General features: G+C 42.6%; 1 protein-coding gene across 1 annotated transcript in view; it reads left to right on the forward strand.

The window, feature by feature from the left end:
- Positions 1 to 10,323, forward strand: part of LOC114239930 (uncharacterized) — an 87,389-nt gene extending 77,066 nt beyond the window's left edge. Inside the window, exons 3-7 of the mRNA XM_028170361.2 lie at positions 1,151 to 1,414; positions 3,197 to 3,296; positions 4,330 to 4,619; positions 5,190 to 5,336; positions 7,103 to 10,323. Of these exons, the coding sequence (XP_028026162.2) occupies positions 1,151 to 1,414; positions 3,197 to 3,296; positions 4,330 to 4,619; positions 5,190 to 5,336; positions 7,103 to 10,027 (3,726 nt within the window). The 3' untranslated portion in view covers positions 10,028 to 10,323. The remainder of the gene's footprint in view (positions 1 to 1,150; positions 1,415 to 3,196; positions 3,297 to 4,329; positions 4,620 to 5,189; positions 5,337 to 7,102) is intronic.
- The last annotated feature ends 13,183 nt before the right edge of the window (positions 10,324 to 23,506 follow it).

Below are 23,506 nucleotides of genomic sequence, written 5' to 3' on the forward strand. Positions count from 1 at the left end.
TGCCTATTGGTAATATATTACCGCACAAAACTATGTAGAAAAAAATGCATGTAACAAAAAAAAACTAGTAGTAATTTTAATACAATATTCCAAATATTTTTAAATAATAAAGTAGTCGATATGTACATAGTCTACAGGAATGCGGTCACACAGTACTTACTATCACGCTAGGTTTACGACTGACCAACTTAAGTTTCTCTTAGCTGTTTTAATTGTTCTCTAAAATCTTTTAATTAAGTGGTAACTTTTCACATCGTGATTTTATTTATTTATTTATTTAATATGCTTTGTACACACAGCTGTTAGAAAAAACACGACAATAAGGATCCAGAGTACAAGGGCACTACTTATTTCATGTTGAAATCTCTTCCAGTAGGCCCGCAAAAGGAAAGAAGAATTAGGAACACAAACCTAGTGCATACAGTAAACATTACATATAATAATATACACGTCATCTCGGATCCTCCCGATCCACTAACGGTGCTTCTAGGTACTTCAAGCACCGGTCACCGTTCTCTAACCACTCTTATTACTACTTAACTCTAACTCTCTAATTAACTCTCAGACACAGCCCACTGAGTTTCTCTCCGGATCTTCTCAGTGGGTCGCGTTTTCGATCCGGTGGTAGATTCTGCGAAGCACGACTCTTGCTAGGGTTCGTGTTAGCATCGTCGTCAGGTTTGAGCCCCGTGAGCTCACCTACTAGTTACGGTTACGCTGGAATAGCCGCTCCAGGCTACCAGCTTAGGTAGGAAAATAATAATAATAATATATACATATTACAAGATACAAAACAATATATATACATACAAATACACACACACACACACACATATGTATATACATACACTCATATACTTACTTTATGTTATACCTAATATATTTATGTGCAAAACACATTTGTGTTTATGGCATTTTTGTTTGTTCAACTGCTATTTTTTATTTATTTATTGCTTAGGTGGGTGGACGAGCTCACAGCCCACCTGGTGTTAAGTGGTTACTGGAGCCCATAGACATCTACAACGTAAATGCGCCACCCACCTTGAGATAAGTTCTACGGTCTCAGTATAGTTACATTTTGCTTTGCTAGTTTAATTATTACATTACATTTCACTTACGATTGTAAAATTAATCGCATTTCATATTTTAGATATTCTCCACGTACGGTCTGCCTTTACGCGAGCTAGATTTCTCTCACAATAGTCTACGACGCTTGCCAGATCGTCTCCTAGCTGCCGTCCGGGGAAACCTGACCAAGTTGGCATTAGCTGATAATCTACTCGGTGACAACTTGAATCCTATATTCTCGACTGCGGAACTCCACAATTTGCCCGCTTTAGAAGAATTGGATCTTAGCGGCAATAGCATACGAGGGATCGAAGAGGGCTTGTTAATCGGATGTGATGTTCTACAGGTAATTTGTTTATCATATTTTACACAAACTTGCCAATCCAAACTTGACCCAAAATAATAGCCTTGGCCAATAGATAGGTTGCCGCCGCTGACTACTCCCCGAATCCTGATCACGCAGGAGCCAGTCACCGTCAACGCCCTAGACACGTCCTTACGGATCCATCAGATCCAATAACCCTTGCATTAGACACCTTCAGCTCTAACGGTAGGAGCAGGCTCACGGACCCCGGTAACCCTACTCGTCGAACTCGGCAAAGACCTAACCTAACCCGTGCATCAGCCCGCCGAGTTTGTCGCCGGATCTTCTCAGCGAGTCGCGATTCCGATCCGGCAGTAGATTGATTCGCAAAGCAGCTGCTCTTGAGTTGTTAAATTTCCTTTGGAGGCGATCGGGTAGCTATTAGTAAATCCCACCCCTCCTGACTGAGCTTTTGCTTGCCCGCCTGTCCTGGTGAAACTGGAAAGGCGTCTGGGCCACCAGTAATACCTCACTCATAAAAAATGCTTTCTAAATTATAAATAATTATTTTTGAAGATTGAGCTATTAAAATATATCCATCCTTTAATAATTTAATTACTAAGTAGAAATATAGCTATTCTGGTAACAATTCAACGAACAGGTGATTGACTATTAAAGAGGTATTACAGCCACGGAAATTTTTGGAATTTAACACATACTTATGTGTTCAATACTAATTGAAATTGAAATTAAGCCAGTGGCTCTCTCAAAGGACTATTGCTGGATTTTTTTTTACGTGTAATGAGGTAGTTTTAGTTTTAGTGTGCAATTCATTTAAATACAATATTTTAAAAAACATTTTACGAAAGATTAAATTATAATCATGAACTACTTGGTCTTACAATGGACCAGGCTGAAAGTTACCCAAAGAGGAATCAATACAAAGGGCTATGCCTATATAAAGGACTATGTAGTTTATGTGAGGTAGCCGACACAGCACGAAGAATTGCGAGTTTGAACTGGCCGTGGACAGAGTGCTAAACTGGTAACACATCTATAAGTGCCGTTTAAAAAAAAATCGGTTGTCTGTAAAGTCCGTTTACTGACGATAGTTGAACGTGACAACGTCATAAGAAAATACTGATGGAATGGTTTCATTTTTTAATTATCGCAATTATCGTTGCTATAAACAATTGACACCAGATTCACTTTTCACTGAATTTCATACTTGACGAAAACATGTAAATGTATTATTGTATAGCAGCTGTCCACGCGGATGCATCGCTCACTCAAGCAGGAGAGAGACAGATGTCGAACGCTACCGAACGCGGAGGCCGATTGTGCCTTTTTGTCGCTCGTTGCGCGCTCTCGCTTGCACTTCAAGCCTTAAATGGAACGCCTCAATGAGTCATGTTTTTTCGTGCGTGCAGCAGGCTCCATCGAATTATAAGAAGTTGTGATGTCAACAGCCAGGGGTTCTCGAGTGGACGACTCACCAGAAGTGAGTGGCTTCCTGTAGGAAAGGTGTATCGAAGTCCTGTTGTAGGTTACCTGAATACGGGCAGCACAGGATCGGTCATTATAGCAAACTTAGGGGGAGGCGATAGAGATGATCCTGACGACGATTTTGACCAAGTTCTACATTAATTCAAATCTAAGTGAAATGATTAATTACGAACAAAATGTTTACAAACTTATTAATGATACATAATAAGCAGCACCTATTTATTACCTATTTAAAGTTAAACGATAAAGCGTGGATTGTTAAAAATTCTAGGCAATACATAACAAATGTAGTTATGAATATAAAAGTGAATTTTATAGGTACTCCGCCTTGATCGTAACAACATAAACTTCATTCCGTCCTCTTCGCTGAACGGGCCGCAATCATTGAGAGTCCTTTCGCTTCAGGAAAATAAAATAGGTAAGTTTATTATGTCCCTTTTACCTCGTAATGGGGTTTAGCGAAATCTCAAGGAAAATAGAACGGGTCTCTGAAATATGCATAATCAAAACAAGCCAAACATTATTCAGTTGTGCTTCTGCGAAACGTTGTTTACTTTGACGAAATTACGCTAGCGGATTCTGTTACAATTTATTTGCGAGCTTAGAGACTTACTGAATTAATTAAGGTAAAACATTTTACAAATTCGCTTCGGTTTGTTAATCGAGACGGGATCTTATCGATTTTTGTAGACTTATAAATAATTCAAAAATATATTAATTTATTTGATCTATAAGTAAGAAAAGCCTTATTGTAATCGTCAGGGACAATTTTAAAACTGATTACACGGTGGTCCATTCAGAAATGCTATTCATTATCAAAACAAAAAAATATATTTAGAATACATAGTTTTCTTGATTATTCTTGAACTTTTGACCTCTTAATTGAGACACATACACACATACAGCGTTAGCGCACTGATGAATTTAGAAAAATTATTCATTTAAAGTATTATTTAGTCTCGTGTATTTATTTCATCATTCTAAAACACCGTCTCAGACGGTAAGCTAAAAATATCCTAAAATGTGATCTTAATTTATTTATTTATTGCATAGATGGTTGGAGGAGCTTACAGCCCATCTGGTGTTAAGTAGTTACCGGAGCCCATAGACGTCGGCAACGGAAATGCCGCCATCCACCTTGAGATATGAATTCTAAGGTCTCAGTATAGTTACAATGGCTGCCCCACCCTTCAAGCCGAAACGCATGACTGCTTCACGCCAGAAATAGGCAGGGCGGTGGTACCTACCCGTGCGGACTCACAAGAGGTCTTACCACCAGTAATTACGCAAATTATAACTTTGCGGGTTTGATTTTTATTACACGATGTTATTTCTTCACCGCGGAAGTCAATCGTGAGCATTTGTTAAGTGCGTATTTCATTAGAAAAATTGGTACGCGCCTGCGGGATTCGAACATATTAAATTATAGTATTAAAATTTTCTCATTTCAGCTCTGTTGCGTCAAGCATCGTTTGTTTCACAAAAGTCATTAGAAGAGATTAACTTACATGGAAACATGATATCGACTATCGAAGGAGGGGCATTTCTAGGCTTAAAAGACCTGCAAAGTCTAGATCTAGGCCGCAACAGACTGTCTAAGTTCAATAGTGACGTGTTTCAAGGCGCTGAAAACTTGGAGAAGCTGGACTTGTCTGAGAACTTTATAAACGATTTCCCCACCGTGGCCATCAAAACGTTTGGCGGCTTAAGTCATTTGAATTTGTCTAGTAACATGATTTCCGTAAGTAGCAGTTGTTGAATTAACTAGTGGATCTTGTCAGTCGTGTTTTGTGAAGAATCGTTCTTTCATTGTTATATTTACAATTATTACCTACTTGTTTTATTATCTTATACTTTTAAACGAGCAATTCTAGTATATATATATAATCTGTATCTCGGAAACGGCCCCAATGATTTTCATAAAATTTAGTATAAAGGGTATTTCGGGGGCGATAAATCGATCTAGCTACGATTTATTTTCAGAAAATGTTGTTTTATTCATGTTTATGACTTCCCGACATCTATTGGCGAATAATAATACTATCTTTCTTAATTGAGGGCAACTAATCGCTTTAAAGAAACAACAAGATGGCGTTATCAAAAAAAAATCTAGTCATCATCTAGTCCATTTATTGAGAGAAGAACGTTACGTAATGTATCGTCTAACGTGTTATCTGAGTTTTTTTTATTAAGTGAACTAACATAGTCGTTTAAATATTATAGAATTGAGATTGCAAATTTGGAAACGAAATCGAGAAAGTCTTCATCCTGTTATCAACTGTTGTGATTTAATGCGTACTATAATTTACAGAACATCGACAATAGCCACCTAAATTCGCTGTCATCGTTACAAGTTTTGGACTTAAGCCGGAATAATTTGGTTAAGCTCACCCCGGGAACATTTGTAGGACTGACTGAATTGAGTTACTTGGACATCGGAGTGAACTCTTTACGAACTGTAAGTATTGGTGGTTATCATACGAGGGCTGCACTAAAAGTATCGGGAATGGAATATTTCCACTGTTCCTGTCATATTAAAATCTTTTTAATTGAAAACTCCTTGGTTTTAAAAATCGAATACCATTTATTTATTTAAAAAAAGATTCTCGGTCTTGTCACGAGGTTTTGTCAAACTTGTTTAGTCGTTGAGAAAATGGAATTGACTCGAGAAAATTCAAGAGCGATGATTTATTATGACTTTCGAAGTGGTTTAACACAAAAACAGTGTGTTGACGGGATGATTTCTGCATTTGGTGATGAAGCCCCATCCAAAACCACAATTTATCGCTGGTGTGCTGAGTTTCAACGTGGACGTGTCAAGCTCAGTGATGATCCCCGTCAAGGTCGTCCAAAAACTGCAGTCACCCAAGAAAACGTTGATGCTGTGCGTAAGCTGATTGAGGAAGATCGATATGTGACATACCGCGAAATTCAGGCAACTTTAGACATTGGCATGAGTCAAATACAAATAATCTTGCATGATCAATTAGGTGTAAAAAAGTTGTTTTCTCGATGGATACCGCATTCGCTCTGTGAAGAGCAAAAAGCGGCTCGCGTTACTTGGTGCGTCAGAACTCTCGAAAGATTCCACGCATGATCCTCAAATGCTGTATACAACATTGTATCAGGTGACGAATCCTGGATATACGCGTACGAACCCGAAACAAAAAACCAGTCACGAGTTTGGGTGTTCGAAAATGAGTTAAAGCCAACAAAAATTGTTCGTTCACGGAGTGTTGCAAAAAAAATGGTGGCCACGTTTGTCTCCAAAACCGGCCATGTTACGACTATTCCTTTTGAGGGACAAAGAACGGTTAATGCAGAATGGTATGCTAGCATTTGTTTGCCACAGGTCGTTTCTGAACTCCGTAAAGAGAACTGCAACCGCCGCATCATCCTCCATCACGACAATGCGAGTTCTCACACCGCGCACAGAACAAAAGAGTTTTTAGAGCAAGAAAACATAGAATTATTAGACCATCCGCCGTACAGCCCCGACCTAAGCCCTAATGATTTCTATACTTTCCCTAAAATAAAGAATAAATTGCGTGGACAGAGATTTTCATCACCTGAAGAAGCTGTGGACGCCTACAAAACGGCCATTTTGGAGATCCCAACTTCCGAATGGAATGGTTGCTTCAATGATTGGTTCCATCGTATGGAAAAATGTGTCAAATTTCGCGGAGAATTCTTTGAAAAGCAATAAATACATTTTTAAATAGTAATGTTGTGTCACTTCGTTAATTTCCGAAATTTTCAGTGCCGCCTATGTATCATTTTGGTTTAGAATTGGACAGAAATACTATAATATAATTTAAATGCCTTTTATATCTGAAAAAAAAAAAGAAATTCGTAATAAAGCTTACTAACTAACTAAGCTTGCTAACTTATGTAAATCTCTCCCTCTTTAAGAACGGTTAGATGGTAGATAGCTCAATTGTTGAGTTAAGCTCGCCGTTTTATAAGTTTTCGCAATTATTGCATTGTATTAACTGTGTGTACAATAAAGAATAAAGATAGCTTTTACAAAACTTTATTTTACGAGTTCAGTTAATAAAGACACTTCTTCTTTTGATCGTTACAATTATAATGAATTTAATTACGAGGTAACAATATTTTATTTGTACAGCGAAATTTTCCGAGATAACTACCATCTGACATATTTACTAGATTTGTGTACTTACTTATTTATACTGACTTAAATATGCTTTTTGTGATTTCCAGGTCGAAGATAATGCCTTCGACGGACTGACAAGCCTTAAAACTCTCCTCTTGCGAGACAACAACATTCTGCTGATCCCTGCTACTGCACTGTCACGTTTGCCAAATCTAGTTTCAGTGCATCTAGGATTTAACAGAGTAACGGCTCTATCAAACGATATACTTAGATCGGTTTCAGATAGAGTGACTTCTTTGGTTTTGTCAAGAAATGTTATACGAGAACTACCGACGGCAGCATTTGATCATTTCAAAATGTTAAGGCACTTGGATTTGTCAGGAAATTTACTGAATACGATTGCTGCTGAAGTATTCGATGGATTGGAACAATCGCTACAGTTTCTGTCTTTAAGCCAAAACAGAATTCTAGGATTCACTGGACAACAACTAAAGTTTGTGAGCCTTTGGTTTCTAGATATTTCTGGCAATCAGATATCAAATGTACCTGTCGAGGCTTTTGAGTCTATACCGAGTTTGACACATTTAAATATGAGCCGTAACGAGCATATTAACGTTTTACCTCAAAACTTATTCCAACACAACCAAGCATTATTGACTATTGATTTAAGCTATAATGGATTAAAAGCTCTCCCCGTGAATTTATTCTCCAAAAATTTTAACTTACAGCAAATACATTTATCAAATAATCTTCTGCAAGAAATTTCTGAGAACACCTTTAAGAATCTTCGAAATTTGACACATCTAGATCTGTCATATAATAATATTGTCAATTTAAGAACGCCATCGTTTGTCAATGTGATGTCTATACAATATTTGTCACTCAAAGGTAATCAGTTAAGCGCTTTTAAGGGAGAATTTTTCAACACAGGAACAAGTCTAGAAGTAATCGATCTTTCAGACAATCAGCTTAGCTACTTGTTTCCCTCTGCCTTCAAAATACACCCTCGTTTGCGAGAAATCAAACTTTCAAACAATAAATTCAACTTCTTCCCGTCGGAGCTTATAAGTACCTTGCAGTATTTAGAATTAGTTGATTTATCTGGAAACGCTTTGAAAAATGTCGATGAGCTTGATTTTGCTCGCCTTCCAAAACTGAGGACAATTTTACTAGCAAGAAATGAATTGGAAACAGTTAGCGAAATGGCCTTCCATAATTCGTCGCAAATACAACGATTAGATTTGTCTCAGAATAAAATCGACCGCTTGGGAGATCGACTTTTTGAAGGACTAATAAGATTAGAAACTTTAAACTTAGCAGGGAATATGCTTGCTGAACTACCTGATAGTATTTTTGAAAGGAATCGTTTACATATGCTCGAAAATATAAATCTAAGTGGAAATTTGTTCGAACATCCACCCCTGAAAGCTTTACAGAAGCAATACTTCTTTGTTTCTGCTGTAGATTTGTCACACAACAAAATAGTTGACATACCAGCCGAAGACAGTGTTTTGGTAAACATAAAGAAATTAGATTTGTCTTTTAATCCTTTATCACAAAAATCGATCGATAGTGTGCTCAACGAACCGAAAACTGTTCGCGAACTAAATTTGGCTGGCACGGGAATTCAAACTCTGGGACAACTTGAGACTCCATTTTTGTGCAGCTTAAATTTGTCTTTTAATAACATTACAAATTTATCTGATAAAACGTTTTCAAGAACTACACTATTGGAATCTTTGGATCTGTCTTACAATCAAATATCAGATGTATCGGGTTCTTTAGCGGTGTCATGGCCTAAGCTGAAGAATTTACAGAGATTAAACATTTCTAACAATCCCATAGTCATGATCATGGACGGGAATTTTGAGGGCTTAACGTCGCTTCGTGTGTTAAATATGAATAATCTAGACAAATGCACAAGAATTGAAAAAAATGCCTTTAGATCTCTTCCAAACCTCATTGAATTAAGGGCTTTTGGCTATCCAAGACTTGGCTATTTTGACGTTCAAGGAACTTTGCAATATCTATTTGCTCTAGAAAAATTAGATGTTGAACTGAAAGACACAAATATCGGGCCAGATCAGCTACACTCTACGTTACATCCTCGTCTCGAAGAATTGGGCATTAGAGGATCTCGATTAAAAACAGTGTCTTCGGGTGTATTAGCTGGTTTAAAAGCTCCAGCTATAGTAGTTAGACTTCGTAATACTTCTGTGTCAACATTACCACCTGCTTTGCTATTTCCTCTACCGAGGTCATCGCAAATAACAATTGATGTTGGCGGCAGTCAATTGGAGACTTTACAACCTCAGTTGCTGGTGGCGCTCGACGATAGACGTGCAGATCTATCGATGTTAGGTTTGGATACCAATCCTATCAGATGTGACTGCAATGCTCGGGCTTTGAGACGATGGCTACCAAATGTTGGAATTGATAATATTCGCTGTCAGTCACCAGACTATTTATCTGGATATTTACTTGTTGAAATAGGAGACGATGAACTAACTTGTGACTCAAAACGACGAACAACAGCTACATCAACTTCCAGTGTTTCAACAACGTCTCCACCACGCTTAGTTCACCGCACATCTTCTGAACCAGATATTATATGGTCAGTAGCTCCATCTCACGATAGACCAAAGATATCCGGAGAACCGAAAGGTGCTCCTGTTATCGGTGTTGCAACGGCGTCGAACGATGACAATCTCATAATTGGAATAGTTAGTGGTGTCGTTGCTTTTATAGCTATTTTAATAGTAGCAATTTGTATTATAAGATTAAAGATGACGACAACATCATACAGGGGTGGACCACTAGCTAATAGCCCAACAGGCGGTGCGCCAGCAGTATGGGGTCCACCTTGGCCCGGTTATACCGGCACAATGCCACCAGCCTCTCTATCAACAGCAACATTGCCTCATAAGGTTCAACCAGGACCGGGTTCTGTTAGGTACATTGCGCCTCCACCTCCTGGACCAGCGCCGTATTTCATAAGCTTGCCTCCTCATGAAGATAAAATCTATCGATAACGAATTTCATATACTGTGTTAGCAATTAGACAATTGTAAATATCAGAATGGTTTAAAGAATTATTGGTTTTTTAATTTTTACATTGCAAGGCTAGGTTTTTGTCTGTCTAGTCGCCAGTGAAAAATTGAGATTCCAATAAATAAAACTGAGTATGTACTTAATATGCAATGGGTTGTGGTTACGTTTTTGTATAACTGTGACATCTTATAATTTATTTGTAACTTTCTTAGAATTTCTTTATAAATGATAAAGAAAGCATAAGCATTTGTATTAAAATAGAATTTAGTAACATAAATGACTGTGTTTGATTTTGGTATTATCATAAAGCCTGGGCTGTAAATGACATAAACCTTATTTTGTATGCTTAGAGAAAAAGTTTTAGTTGTGCACAACAGAAACGTTCCAGTCAGACTTATATAGGAAAAATTCTCTAACATACGGTACGTTAGATGGGACTTCTGTTTATGACTATGTGAATTTGCATAAAATTCTGTAGCATGTCACTTTTTTAGCGAAGTGTAAAATGGAAATAGGTCTTTTATACAACGCGGAAACGTCCCAAACAGCTTTTGTGAGAGCATTTCGAAATTGAATTTCATGAACTGTTATGTTAAATGAATGCGTTTTGGACACCCATTGTTTTGGACGACAATGATTTTAGCCTCAATGTTTCGTTCTTTTTATATATTTTTCTCTCATGTTCGTATTTGACATTGCCGATGTACATATATGGGCTTATTTTAGGTTAATACAGTCAGTCATCAGTGAAACGTGAAAGAAAATTACAATTTAATATGAAACACTGAACCTTAACATTTTATGACAACAAAATAGGAATCCATTGTATTTTGATAATAGCTGGCATGGCGATCAAGAGAGATTGTTTCGTCGCGACATGAAATTTCAATTTGACACCTGTGTAGGGGATTAGAGATTACTGACATCACATGCTTGCCGAAAACATTCAGGTGTGCTTCAGCTATTACCTATAATACTTTTGTAGAATGGTAAATATTGAGGTGAAGCGGCGTTTTGTTTTTTTGACGTGTCAGTTATTTTTTATGTACAATAAAAGTTGAGCAGATGAGATGTGATATCACCACAGCATTCCTTTTAAGCCTTGAAATCTATAGGCTCGGGTAATCGTTCAACACTAGTGGGTTCCTGAACGTGAGCTAATTAGATCACCGTGAAGAAGGACCCTTTGTCATTGCGCCGCAATTCTAAGGAGTACCCCTGCAACCTTCCGAGAGTATCGGGATACTTTGGGTTGACATTTCGAGCGATGTCCAATTTTTTTATTTTTTTTTATTGCTTAGATGGGTGGAAGAGCTCACAGCCCACCTGTTGTTAAGTGGTTACTGGAGCCCATGGACATCTACAACGTAAATGCGCCACCCACTTTAAGATATAAGTTCTAAGATCTAAGTATAGTTACAACGGCTGCTCCACACTTCAAACCGAAACGCATTACTGCTTTAAGGCAGAAAATAGGTAGGGCGGTGGTACCTACCCGCGCGGACTCACAAGAGGTCCTACCACCAGTAATTATGCAAATTATAATTTTGCGGGTTTCAATTTTATTACACGATGTTATTACTTCACTGTGGAAGTCAATCGTGAACATTTGTTGAGTACATAATTCATTATAAAAATTGGTACACGCCTGCGGGATTCGAACACCGTTGCATCGCTCAACACGAATGCACTGGACGTCTTATACCTTAGGCCATGACGATTTCGGAGTAATTTGGAAGGCAAAGCCAGGTTGGCGTCCAAAATGCTGGGAGTCCTCAACAGAGCGAAGCGGTACTTCACGTTTGCTCGTTGGGCCGGGGCTCCCAAACACCAGTTTCTTCCATTTGACTCCATACAGAAGAGGGCCGTTCAGATTGTCGATAATCCCGTTCTCACGGATTGTTTGGAGCCTCTGGAGCTGCGGAGGAACTTCGCTTCTCTCTGCATTTTGTACCGTATGTTCCGTGGAGAGTGCTCTGAGGAATTGTTCGAGATGATACTATCATCTCATTTTTACTATAGCAACGTCCGCCACCGGAGTAGAGTTCATCCATACTCCCTGGAGCCACTGCGTTCATCCACAGTGCGTTTCCAGAGATCTTTTTTGCCACTTACCATCCGTCTTTGGAATGAGCTCCCCTCCACGGTGTTTCCCGAGCGCTATGACTTATCCTTCTTCAAACGAGGCTTGCGGAGAGTACTTAACGGTAGGCAGCGGCTTGGCTCTGCCCCTGACATTGCTGAAGTGCATGGGCGACGGTAACCACTCACCATCAGGTCAGCCGTAAGCTCGTCTGTCTACAAGGGCAATAAAAAAAAATCAGGCACATAAAATACGAATGTAATAATTATATGTTGAACGCACATAATAATACTGTAAGAGTATTAATAGTAACTGCATTTCTGAGACCAGCATTCCAAAGGTACCTTTTTTATAATTTGGAAAAAGCTGCTGAATGTACCCAGCCTATTGAGAAGGCGAAGCTTAGTGAACTCTTCCTAAATCCCTCTCGTATTATTAGAAAGTTCCCAATGCTACATTAGCCGCTCGTCTGCCCCCGGCATTGCTGATGTCTATGAGCAACACTGACCTCTCATCGTCAGATGAACGAAACACTTGTTGGCCTACGAAGGCAATAAAAAAAACCTAATGTTACGTCTTCGACTGCTGAAATCGCAGTGAGGTTTATCAATTCATAGGATTAAACCTAATCAATCCTTTAAATATCCAATAAAAATGCATCTTAAAACTATGTTCAGTTGCTTGATTCGAGTTTTATTTTTCAACGAATTCATCAAAATACGATAAAAAAGTCAATCGGGCATATCTAAACACCTATACAATATTCCGCACTCTTATGTTATTAGTAAATACTTTGAACAAACACACTTCCGTAGCAATTGTATGGATGTATGTAATATTGTTTGTCTGCTTTTATAAAATAGCGACATTCCTTAGGATGCTTATAGGTATGATTTTAAGCTATTTCATAGCTTTTATCCCGGCTTTGAGCGCGGTGACCGAATCAATAAATTTCGTAACTAAAATTAAACCTAACACCCCCACTCCGCCTACCATGTAGCTCGCGTTCAACACATTCACACGTTGCGCTTTAGTTGTGCTTGTGAATAAGCGCGCGGCGTGACATCGCACTGCATGTGCATCATGTAAAGTCTGCCCATCTCTCTCTCGCGCGGTCTAGCTTATGAGTGTGAAGGGGACAGTTAATGTTTTGCTTTTGTTAATGTTTATAAATATAGCGTGGTCTTGTTTTATTATTGTTCTAATATTAAATTATTATTTTCTAATTATAATTGCATGAGTTGATAAAAAATGCTATGCAATAGCTTTACCGCGGCAGTCCCCGAGTGCCACACGTGTTTTTTTTCAGAACTATGCTATTTAATCTATAAAAATATTTTATTAGTTACTAGTAGCGGTAGTAGTAGAGAATATTTCGTTTTATAACACATTTAGCTTAGACATATGTAATATGCACTAGTTGCTATGTTTATTTTATGTTTATATATTTTACCAATATGAATTTCATATTCATCTGTTTTTTTGGGTTAGGAGGAAATCGTCAAACTTTCGCCTATTCATTCGAAGCAGAGTTGAATCAAATAAAATCCCTTCTGTCGCTCATCAACCCACATCCGAACCTGTGATGAGGCAGGACTCATCCAAGAAGGTGTAACGAAACCTTTTTTCAACTGTTTTTAAATATATACAAAAAACGACAAACTGTAATCCCACATTGATTTGGAAAAGAATTTTATGACATCGATTTATAAATGTTTAATACCATTTACAAGTACATAATATAATTATGTATTGGATATATTTTTTGGCACTTGAGTCCCGTTTAACTTCGTTCGTCCGGTGCAACTTCGCTTTTTAAAGGTTTATTAGATTTATTCAGTAATATAAAAGCTATCTCATAAAAATGAACATAACCTGGCAATTTATTAGGAAGCGAGTTTTATGGAGCAATTTTTCAGCAATCCCACGCGTCACTGCACTCCATTGCGTGTGGTGCTACCCTTCCGAGAGAGAGAGAAAAGATTTTTTTTTGTAGAACATAATTTAAAATGTCAGATTTGGCATCTTTTAAATTTTCAATTGAATTTAGAAAATTACGTGATCCAAATGAAAAAGAATGGTGTTTGCGGCTGGGAATCCTTTTTATTTTATTCACTTCGTTCCTGTAAATACGAGAAGCGTTTTCTTTTAAGCAGTAAGTAATGGTGCGACGTGTCAGGTTGGTAATGGAACGCACCGTCTCCTTCGAGGCGGCGTGCTTGCTCGCCGGGGCGCCACCCTGGGACCTGGAGGCGGAGGCGCTCGCTGCCGATTACAGGTGGCGTAGCGACCTCCGCTCTAGGGGGGAAGGGCGCCCCGGCGAAGGTGTAGTTCGAGCGCGGAGGCTCCACTCTCGGCGGTCCGTGCTGGAGGCGTGGTCTCGCCGCTTGGCGGACCCGTCGGCCGGCCTCCGAACCGTCGAGGCGGTCCGCCCGGTTCTCGCGGACTGGGTGGGCCGCGACCGCGGATGCCTCACCTTCCGGCTAACGCAGATGCTTACCGGCCATGGTTGTTTCGGCCGGTACTTGCACAAGATAGCCGGAAGGGAACCGACGGCGCAGTGCCACCACTGCGCGGACCGCGACGAGGAAGACACAGCGGAACACACGCTGGCGCGTTGCTCTGGATTCGACGAGCAACGCGCCGCCCTCGTCGCGGTCATAGGAGAGGACCTCTCGCTGCCGCGCGTCGTGGCTACGATGCTCGGCAGCGACGCGTCCTGGAAGGCGATGCTCGACTTCTGCGAGTCCACCATCTCGCAGAAGGAGGCGGCGGAGCGAGAGAGGGAGAGCTCTTCCCTTTCCGCACCGATCCGTCGCCGTCGAGCCGGGGGCCGGAGGCGGGAATACGCCCGTACGTCCCGGCCCCTGTAGGTGGCGGCCTCCCCCCGGTGAAGGTCAAGGGGCGACCTGAGGGGGTGAGGCCGCGCGGCGCGCTACCAGCACTCTAGCGCGCTGCCGTGGAGTGAATAGAGCGACCGGTCGACGGTGTATCGCGTCCCGACCCGGCAGGCTGGTTCTGGTCCAGCGGGGTATTCCGGGACACCAGCGGCACCGTCTGGGCGGCCCGACGGGCTGCCGTACCGAGACGGCCGACGTTTCAGAGCCTTCGATTCGCCTCGAAGGCTCCGTCGGCTGGGCGTCCTTGGGGTGAGCCGCGCTGTCTGGTTGTAGTGTTGACCGCGGTAGCCCCCCTACCTCATCCGGGTTCTGACCTCGGAGGGGATCGGACGTCGGGTGTAAGAGTGCAGGGGAGTCGTTTAGTGGGTGGGCTCTAAAATCCTTGGGCCCGCGGTCTGCTCACAACACCATGCAGATCGTTGAGTCTCACATACCCCGCGCGCCCCTTTTGCGCGGGGACCTCGTAGGAGGTTCGGCCCTCTACCCGAAAAAAAAAAAAAAAAAAAAAAAAAAAAAAAAAAAAAAAAAAAAAAAAAAAAAAAAAAAAAGGTTGGTAATGGAAAAATATCTCGATTTTTTTATTAAGAAGTACACGTGCAAGTCTCGCGAATCAAGCCTGGGTGCATCATGAACGATTGAATTATGGAGGATTGGAATTCATTCCGATAGAGGCACCCGTCACGTGCGGACGTGCTCATCGTCCACTCGATCGCCCGGTCTTTGTTCGCCCGGCTTTTGTTAGCCCGGCCATTGTTCGCGCGGCCTGTGTTCGTGATACATCTGCCGACCAAGTGTGTTTCCTGGAAGCTTTTATTTGTTTTGTTTTAGTTATTTTTGTGTTCGTGGAACATTTGCCGACAAAGTGTTTTCCTGCAAGTATTTATTTGTTTTGTTTCTTTTTGTAATTTCTGTTTTGTTGTGCTTTTTCTTTGTCCTGTAGTAATCGCGCCGCATTGCCACCTGTGTTCAATAGAACCGCTCAGGTCCGAGAAGTTGGGGCCTCGCCGCAAGGCGAGTGTTTTCAAGACCCGGGGCCGCCCCACCTGGGTACTCAGCGATCATGGACGCTGTATTCGCGGAATTCCTCCGACTTCGCCACCCACAGCTCGCCTCAGAGTTTCTGGCCTTCAAGGCCAATCACACTGCGAGCCCTCTCGAGGACTCCGCCGCGCTCGCTGCTCCTGCGTCGCCTGTACCTGCGTGCAGAGCTTCTGCATTGAGCACCGCAGCCTCTGTCGTGCCTGCCGCTCCCGTGTCGCCTATACTGGCGAGAAAAGCTGCTGCGTCGTCCGCCGTGACCATCGTTTCAGCTGAGCGATCATCCGCAGCCTCCGTCGCGCCCTCTAAAACACCTACACTTGCTCGTAGGTCGCCTGCACCCGCCTCCTCGTGCTCCGACTCTGACTCGGACATGGAGGTCGACCTCGCCCCCGCCTCATCGACGGATGGATTCACCCTGGTACAGAAGGGTAAGAAGCGTGCCGCGGAGTCTCGAGCTCCCGCGGCCGCTAAAATTAGCAAAGCCGTGAACGCGTCGCGCCCCCGCTCCCGTTGCGCCCCCAGCCCGTGCCACTCCGTCGCCGCGTCCGGTGGCACAAAATAAAACCCAGACCCCTCCCCCGGTTATCCTTCAGGAGAAGGCAGCTTGGGATCGAGTTTGCCTGGCCCTTAAGGCCAAAAATATAAATTTCACGAATGCCCGTAACCTCGCGAACGGCATTCAAATTAAGGTTCAAACACCCGACGACCATAGGGCCCTCTCTTCTTACCTCCGTAAGGAACGTATAAGTTTCCATACTTATACGCTCCAGGAGGAGCGCGAACTCCGCGTTGTAATACGCGGAATCCCTAAAGAGTTAGATGTAGAGCTCGTCAAGGCCGATCTGTTAGAACAGGGCTTTCCAGTGAATTCTGTGCACCGTATGCACACCGGTCGCGGTAGGGAGCCATATAATATGGTTCTAGTCACCCTCCAGCCTACCCCCGAGGGTAAGAAAATCTTCAACACACAGACCGTCTGTAGGCTCTCCGGTATCGCCATCGAAGCCCCCCATAAAAAAGGCACTCCTAGCCAGTGCCATAACTGTCAATTGTACGGGCACTCTTCCCGTAACTGTCACGCGCGCCCCCGATGTGTTAAGTGTTTGGGCGATCACGCCACGGCCCTCTGCGCTCGCGACCAAAAAACCGCGACGGAACCGCCTAGCTGCGTCCTGTGTCGAACACAGGGTCACCCCGCGAATTACCGTGGTTGCCCCCGAGCCCCTAAAATAAATCGCCGCGTCGCCCGCCAAAACCGCCTCCGAGCTTCCGGCCCAGACATCAAAGCCTCGGCACCCTCTGCGTCGCAGGCTAAGCCAGCGTTCGTTCCGGCGGCGGTGCCCAGTGTCTCGGCCTGGGCAAAACCGCTGCCGTACACGAACACGGCTACAACTCCCTCCTCCGCGATTCGTCCCGCCCCCGCGACTCGTCCCTCTCCCGCGACTTGCCCTCCGACCGCGTCCGAAAATCTCGCTTTAGCGATCGACTTCTTTCAGTCGATCAACTTTGAGCGCGTTAACGCTTTGGGCGACGCCATTCGCGCTGCCTCCACTGCACAACACTTTATCGCCGTTGTGCAGGAATACGCCGACGTATACGCGTCATTAAATACGTACGTCCTCCCCTCACTCCGCCGGTAATCAATGGCGTATATAAGTAGAATAAAGCCCCTATCCGTAACGATAGGATTTTTTAACGCTTACGGTCTCGCAAATCAACGTAATCAGGTTTCTGACTTTTTGCGTGACCATCAAATTGATATCTTTTTAGTGCAGGAGACCCTACTTAAGCCCGCGCGCCGTGACCCTAAAATCGCGAACTATAACATGGTCAGGAACGACAGGCTCTCTGCCCGTGGTGGTGGTACCGTCATTTACTATAGAAGAGCCCTGCATTGCGTCCCGCTCGATCCTCCCGCGCTCGCTAATATCGAAGCATCAGTGTGCCGAATCTCACTGACGGGACACGCGCCGATCGTTATCGCGTCCGTTTATCTTCCACCGGATAAGATCGTTCTAAGCAGTGATATCGAGGCGCTGCTCGGTATGGGGAGCTCTGTCATTCTGGCAGGCGACCTAAATTGTAAACACATCAGGTGGAACTCACACACCACAACCCCGAATGGCAGGCGGCTTGACGCGTTAGTCGATGATCTCGCCTTCGATATCGTCGCTCCGCTAACCCCGACTCACTACCCGCTAAATATCGCGCATCGCCCGGATATACTCGACATAGCGTTATTAAAAAATGTAACTCTGCGCTTACACTCGATCGAAGTAGTTTCAGAGTTAGATTCAGACCACCGTCCCGTCGTTATGAAGCTCGGTCGCGCTCCCGATTCCGTTCCCGTCACGAGGACTGTGGTGGATTGGCACACGCTGGGCATCAGCCTGGCTGAATCTGATCCACCATCGCTCCCGTTTAACCCGGACTCTATCCCGTCTCCTCAGGATACCGCTGAAGCCATAGACATCTTAACGTCACACATCACCTCGACATTAGATAGGTCATCGAAACAAGTTGTAGCGGAGGACTTCCTTCACCGCTTCAAATTGTCCAACGATATTAGGGAACTCCTTAGAGCTAAGAACGCCTCGATACGCGCCTACGACAGATATCCTACCGCGGAAAATCGTATTCGAATGCGTGCCCTACAACGCGACGTAAAGTCTCGCATCGCCGAAGTCCGAGATGCCAGATGGTCTGATTTCTTAGAAGGACTCGCGCCCTCCCAAAGGTCTTACTACCGCTTAGCTCGTACTTTCAAATCGGATACGGTAGTAACTATGCCCCCCCTCGTAGGCCCCTCAGGCCGACTCGCGGCGTTCGATGATGACGAAAAAGCAGAGCTGCTGGCCGATACATTGCAAACCCAGTGCACGCCCAGCACTCAATCCGTGGATCCTGTTCATGTAGAATTAGTAGACAGTGAGGTAGAACGCAGAGCCTCCTTGCCACCATCGGATGCGTTACCACCCGTCACCCCGATAGAAGTTAAAGACTTGATCAAAGACCTACGTCCTCGCAAGGCTCCCGGTTCCGACGGTATATCTAACCGCGTTATTAAACTTCTACCCGTCCAACTCATCGTGATGTTGGCATCTATTTTCAATGCCGCTATGGCGAACTGTATCTTTCCCGCGGTGTGGAAAGAAGCGGACGTTATCGGCATACATAAACCCGGTAAACCAAAAAATCATCCGACGAGCTACCGCCCGATCAGCCTCCTCATGTCTCTAGGCAAACTGTATGAGCGTCTGCTCTACAAACGCCTCAGAGACTTCGTCTCATCCAAGGGCATTCTCATCGATGAACAATTCGGATTCCGTACAAATCACTCATGCGTTCAACAGGTGCACCGACTCACGGAGCACATTCTTGTGGGGCTTAATCGACCAAAACCGTTATACACGGGAGCTCTCTTCTTCGACGTCGCAAAAGCGTTCGACAAAGTCTGGCACAATGGTTTGATTTTCAAACTATTCAACATGGGCGTGCCGGATAGTCTCGTGCTCATCATACGGGACTTCTTGTCGAACCGCTCTTTTCGATATCGAGTCGAGGGAACCCGCTCCTCCCCACGACCTCTCACAGCTGGAGTCCCGCAAGGCTCTGTCCTCTCACCCCTCCTATTTAGCTTATTCGTCAACGATATTCCCCGGTCGCCGCCGACCCATTTAGCTTTATTCGCCGACGACACGACTGTTTACTATTCTAGTAGAAATAAGTCCCTAATCGCGAAGAAGCTTCAGAGCGCAGCCCTAGCCCTAGGACAGTGATTCCGAAAATGGCGCATAGACATCAACCCAGCGAAAAGTACTGCGGTGCTATTTCAGAGGGGAAGCTCCACACGGATTTCCTCCCGGATTAGGAGGAGGAATCTCACACCCCCGATTACTCTCTTTAGACAACCCATACCCTGGGCCAGGAAGGTCAAGTACCTGGGCGTTACCCTGGATGCATCGATGACATTCCGCCCGCATATAAAATCAGTCCGTGACCGTGCCGCGTTTATTCTCGGTAGACTCTACCCCATGATCTGTAAGCGGAGTAAAATGTCCCTTCGGAACAAGGTGACACTTTACAAAACTTGCATAAGGCCCGTCATGACTTACGCGAGTGTGGTGTTCGCTCACGCGGCCCGCACACACATAGACACCCTCCAATCCCTACAATCCCGCTTTTGCAGGTTAGCTGTCGGGGCTCCGTGGTTCGTGAGGAACGTTGACCTACACGACGACCTGGGCCTCGAATCAATTCGGAAATACATGAAGTCAGCGTCGGAACGATACTTCGATAAGGCTATGCGTACTCCCCGAATCCTGATCATGCAGGAGCCAGTCACCGTCGACGCCCTAGACACGTCCTTACGGATCCATCAGATCCAATAACCTTTGCATTAGATGCCTTCAGCTCTAATACTAGGGGCAGGCTTAGGGACCCCGGTAACCGTACTCGTCGAACTCGACAAAGAGGTCGACGTGCAACCTAACCCATGCATCAGCCCGCTGAGTTTCTCGCCGGATCTTCTCAGCGGGTCGCGGTTCCGATCCGGTAGTAGATTCATTCGCGAAACAATTGCTCTTGAGTTGTTAGGTCTCCTTCGGAGGCGCTCGGGCAGTTGTTAGCAAATCCCACCCCTCTTGGCTGAGCCTTTGCTCGCCCACCTGTCCTGGTGAAACTGGAAAGGCCTTCGGGCCACCAGTAAACTTTCAATCATAAAAAAAAGGATTGGAATTATAAAATTCAAGTCGTCGCCGCGTCGTGCCCTAAACGAAAAGACCCACGGTGTGCTCGTACGAAATTGAATCGTATTAAAATGAATTGAAATCCTATGAAAATAATGTCATTTTTTTCTAATGAAATACGTACTTTGAATGACTTCGACAATGAAGGAAAACTTCGTGTAGTTAGTAAAAATAAAACCCGCCGTAATGCTAATTTAATAATGCTAATTTAATAATAAATAAACACTATACAATGGGACATAAACTTGAAGTCACAAGGTGACTGGTGGCATTAACATTATGATGGTCTATGGTATCTAATGACCACTTGAGTGGTCCGTGAGTTGTTTAAACTAATAAAAAAAAATGAAGCACCTATTTCAGAATCATTATGGTTATGTCAAAACTCGGGTAGACAAATTAATTATAAGTTAATATATTTATAGTGAATATCTTATCTTATCTTACCTTTAAACGAGCAATTCTTGTATATATATATGTATATATAATCTGAATCTCGGAAACGGCTCCAACGATTTTCATAAAATTTAGTATACAGGGGATTTCGGGGGCGATAAATCGATCTAGCTACGATTTATTTTCAGAAAATGTTGTTTTATTCGTGTTGTCTATAATCAAATTTATCAGTCTTCCCGACATCTATTGGCGATTAATAATACTATTTTTCTTAATTGAGGGCAACTAACCGCTTTAAAGACACAAAAAGATGGCATTATCAAAAAAAAAAAGCCGGTCATCATTTAGTATTATTAATTAAACGAAAGGAAATATGGTGTTCAAGACTTGATAGGTAAGACGTCCGGAATAATCACGAGTCATGATACTATGCCGTTATTCGTATCCCGGGGCAAATGTCAATTTTCCTAAATAAGTACATACATATGGATGAAGGGATAACATCGTGTGATCAAATCGAAATAGGAAAATTTATAAATATACGTACGTAGCATATAGTAATATTATAAATAGTGTTGTGTATTTATTGTAAGTTCGCACATAACAATTTTAAAGTTATGCCTGAAGATATGTATGGATGTATATTCGATATGGGCTCCAGTAACCATTTAGGACCAAGTGGTTAAGATTGTTCACATATTCAAGCAATTAAAAAAGTTAGAACAATAAAAATCGCTAACGCTTACCATAAGGCCGTTATTATGTCAATGTATCGAGTTAGTAAAAGGTATGTGCTAGAGGGAACAAACACTGCTCTCTGAAAAACATGAGCTTTTTTTATAAGAATAAAAAAAGGCTGTTCCGTGTTCGAGTTTTTAAAGGGTAGTGCTGATCAGCAAATCGTTTGGAAAATGTTGCCGGTCTTTGTCCACACGTATGAAAGTTGTCATGTACATACATACATAAATAATTTCACGAAACTATGGTATATTGCGAGAAAGTTGTCACATTTTGCGGTGGGTATTTTATTTTAACAGAAAAAAATGCATAGAGTTTTTTTTACAGTTTCGTGAAATCATGAAAATATATTTGTAAAATGTTGTTAAAATTTTACGATCCGCAGTTTTTTCCTGATGAAAATCTGACATCAAATAAGATCATTATTTTTGAAGAAACAGATTGTTAAGTTGCAGAAGAGAAAAAAAAAATTTTTTTTTAATCGTTCTAGCGTACGGTACTCGTCGCGTTTAGCGGTTACAGGCGCAAATGGTCATTAATTATAAGGTGCATTTCGTGATGTGAGACATAAAGTCCAAGTCTCACTTGACTTGGAGCACATGAATGCTTCGCAGAAGAAATCGTCCGCAGTGCGTTTCCAGAGATCTTTTTGCCACGTACCATCCGGCTTTGGAATGAGCTCCCTTTCGGTGTTTCCTCTACGAAATGTCTTTCTTCAAACGAGGCTAGAAGAGAGTACTCGTGAAGGTATACGAAGGTAGAAGGAGGTATCAGAAGGTTGCGTGTTCATATCACGTCGGGGTCACCAGTGTGCAGGTATACGACAAAGGGAAGATCTTCCACCGAGCGGGTGATATTTCTCGGTAGACTGACGGTCCAAATGTTGTTGTTCGGAGCTTGTATATGTATATTCAAGCTTATCTTGAAAATGTCGTAAGCGGGATTCAGGCATCTGTCAAATATATTGTGTTCTGTAATGGTTACCGCCAGCCACATATTTAACGGTAGGCAGCGGCTTAGCTCTGCTCCCGGCGGTACTGACATCCAACAGCGACCGTAATCACTCGCCATCAAGTGGGTTTTATACTCGTCTGCCTACAAGAACAAATAAAAAAAAAGATGTGTGGCGTCGTGGGACACCGGATAGGGACGATGTGCCTTATTATAAAAATATTAATTTCTATTCGGTTAAGTTTAAGTATTATTTCGGTTTTATTAAGTTCTATTCGGGGTATAAAGAAAATAATCCGTCATCACGTAGACTATACATTAGACACTGTATAGCCATCATACTAAGACTATACATAAATAATAAAAATCTTACGTTACGGACGTTTTTTCCCGGTTCGGTTACCCCTCCGCATCGTCCCACAAGGAACTTCGTTCCAAAAATCTTGGTTGTTAAATATGACTTTGGAAAAACTGCCCATCAATAGAAAAACTTGTATCCACATAATTTATTGTAATATATTAATACGTGAAGCAAAAACTTTGTATCCCTTTTTACGAAAATTGCGCGGACGGAGGAGTATGAAATTTTCCACACTTATAGAG

Source organism: Bombyx mandarina, chromosome 06 (assembly GCF_030267445.1).
Source record: "Bombyx mandarina strain Sakado chromosome 06, ASM3026744v2".
Classification (NCBI taxonomy): Eukaryota; Metazoa; Arthropoda; class Insecta; order Lepidoptera; family Bombycidae; genus Bombyx; species Bombyx mandarina.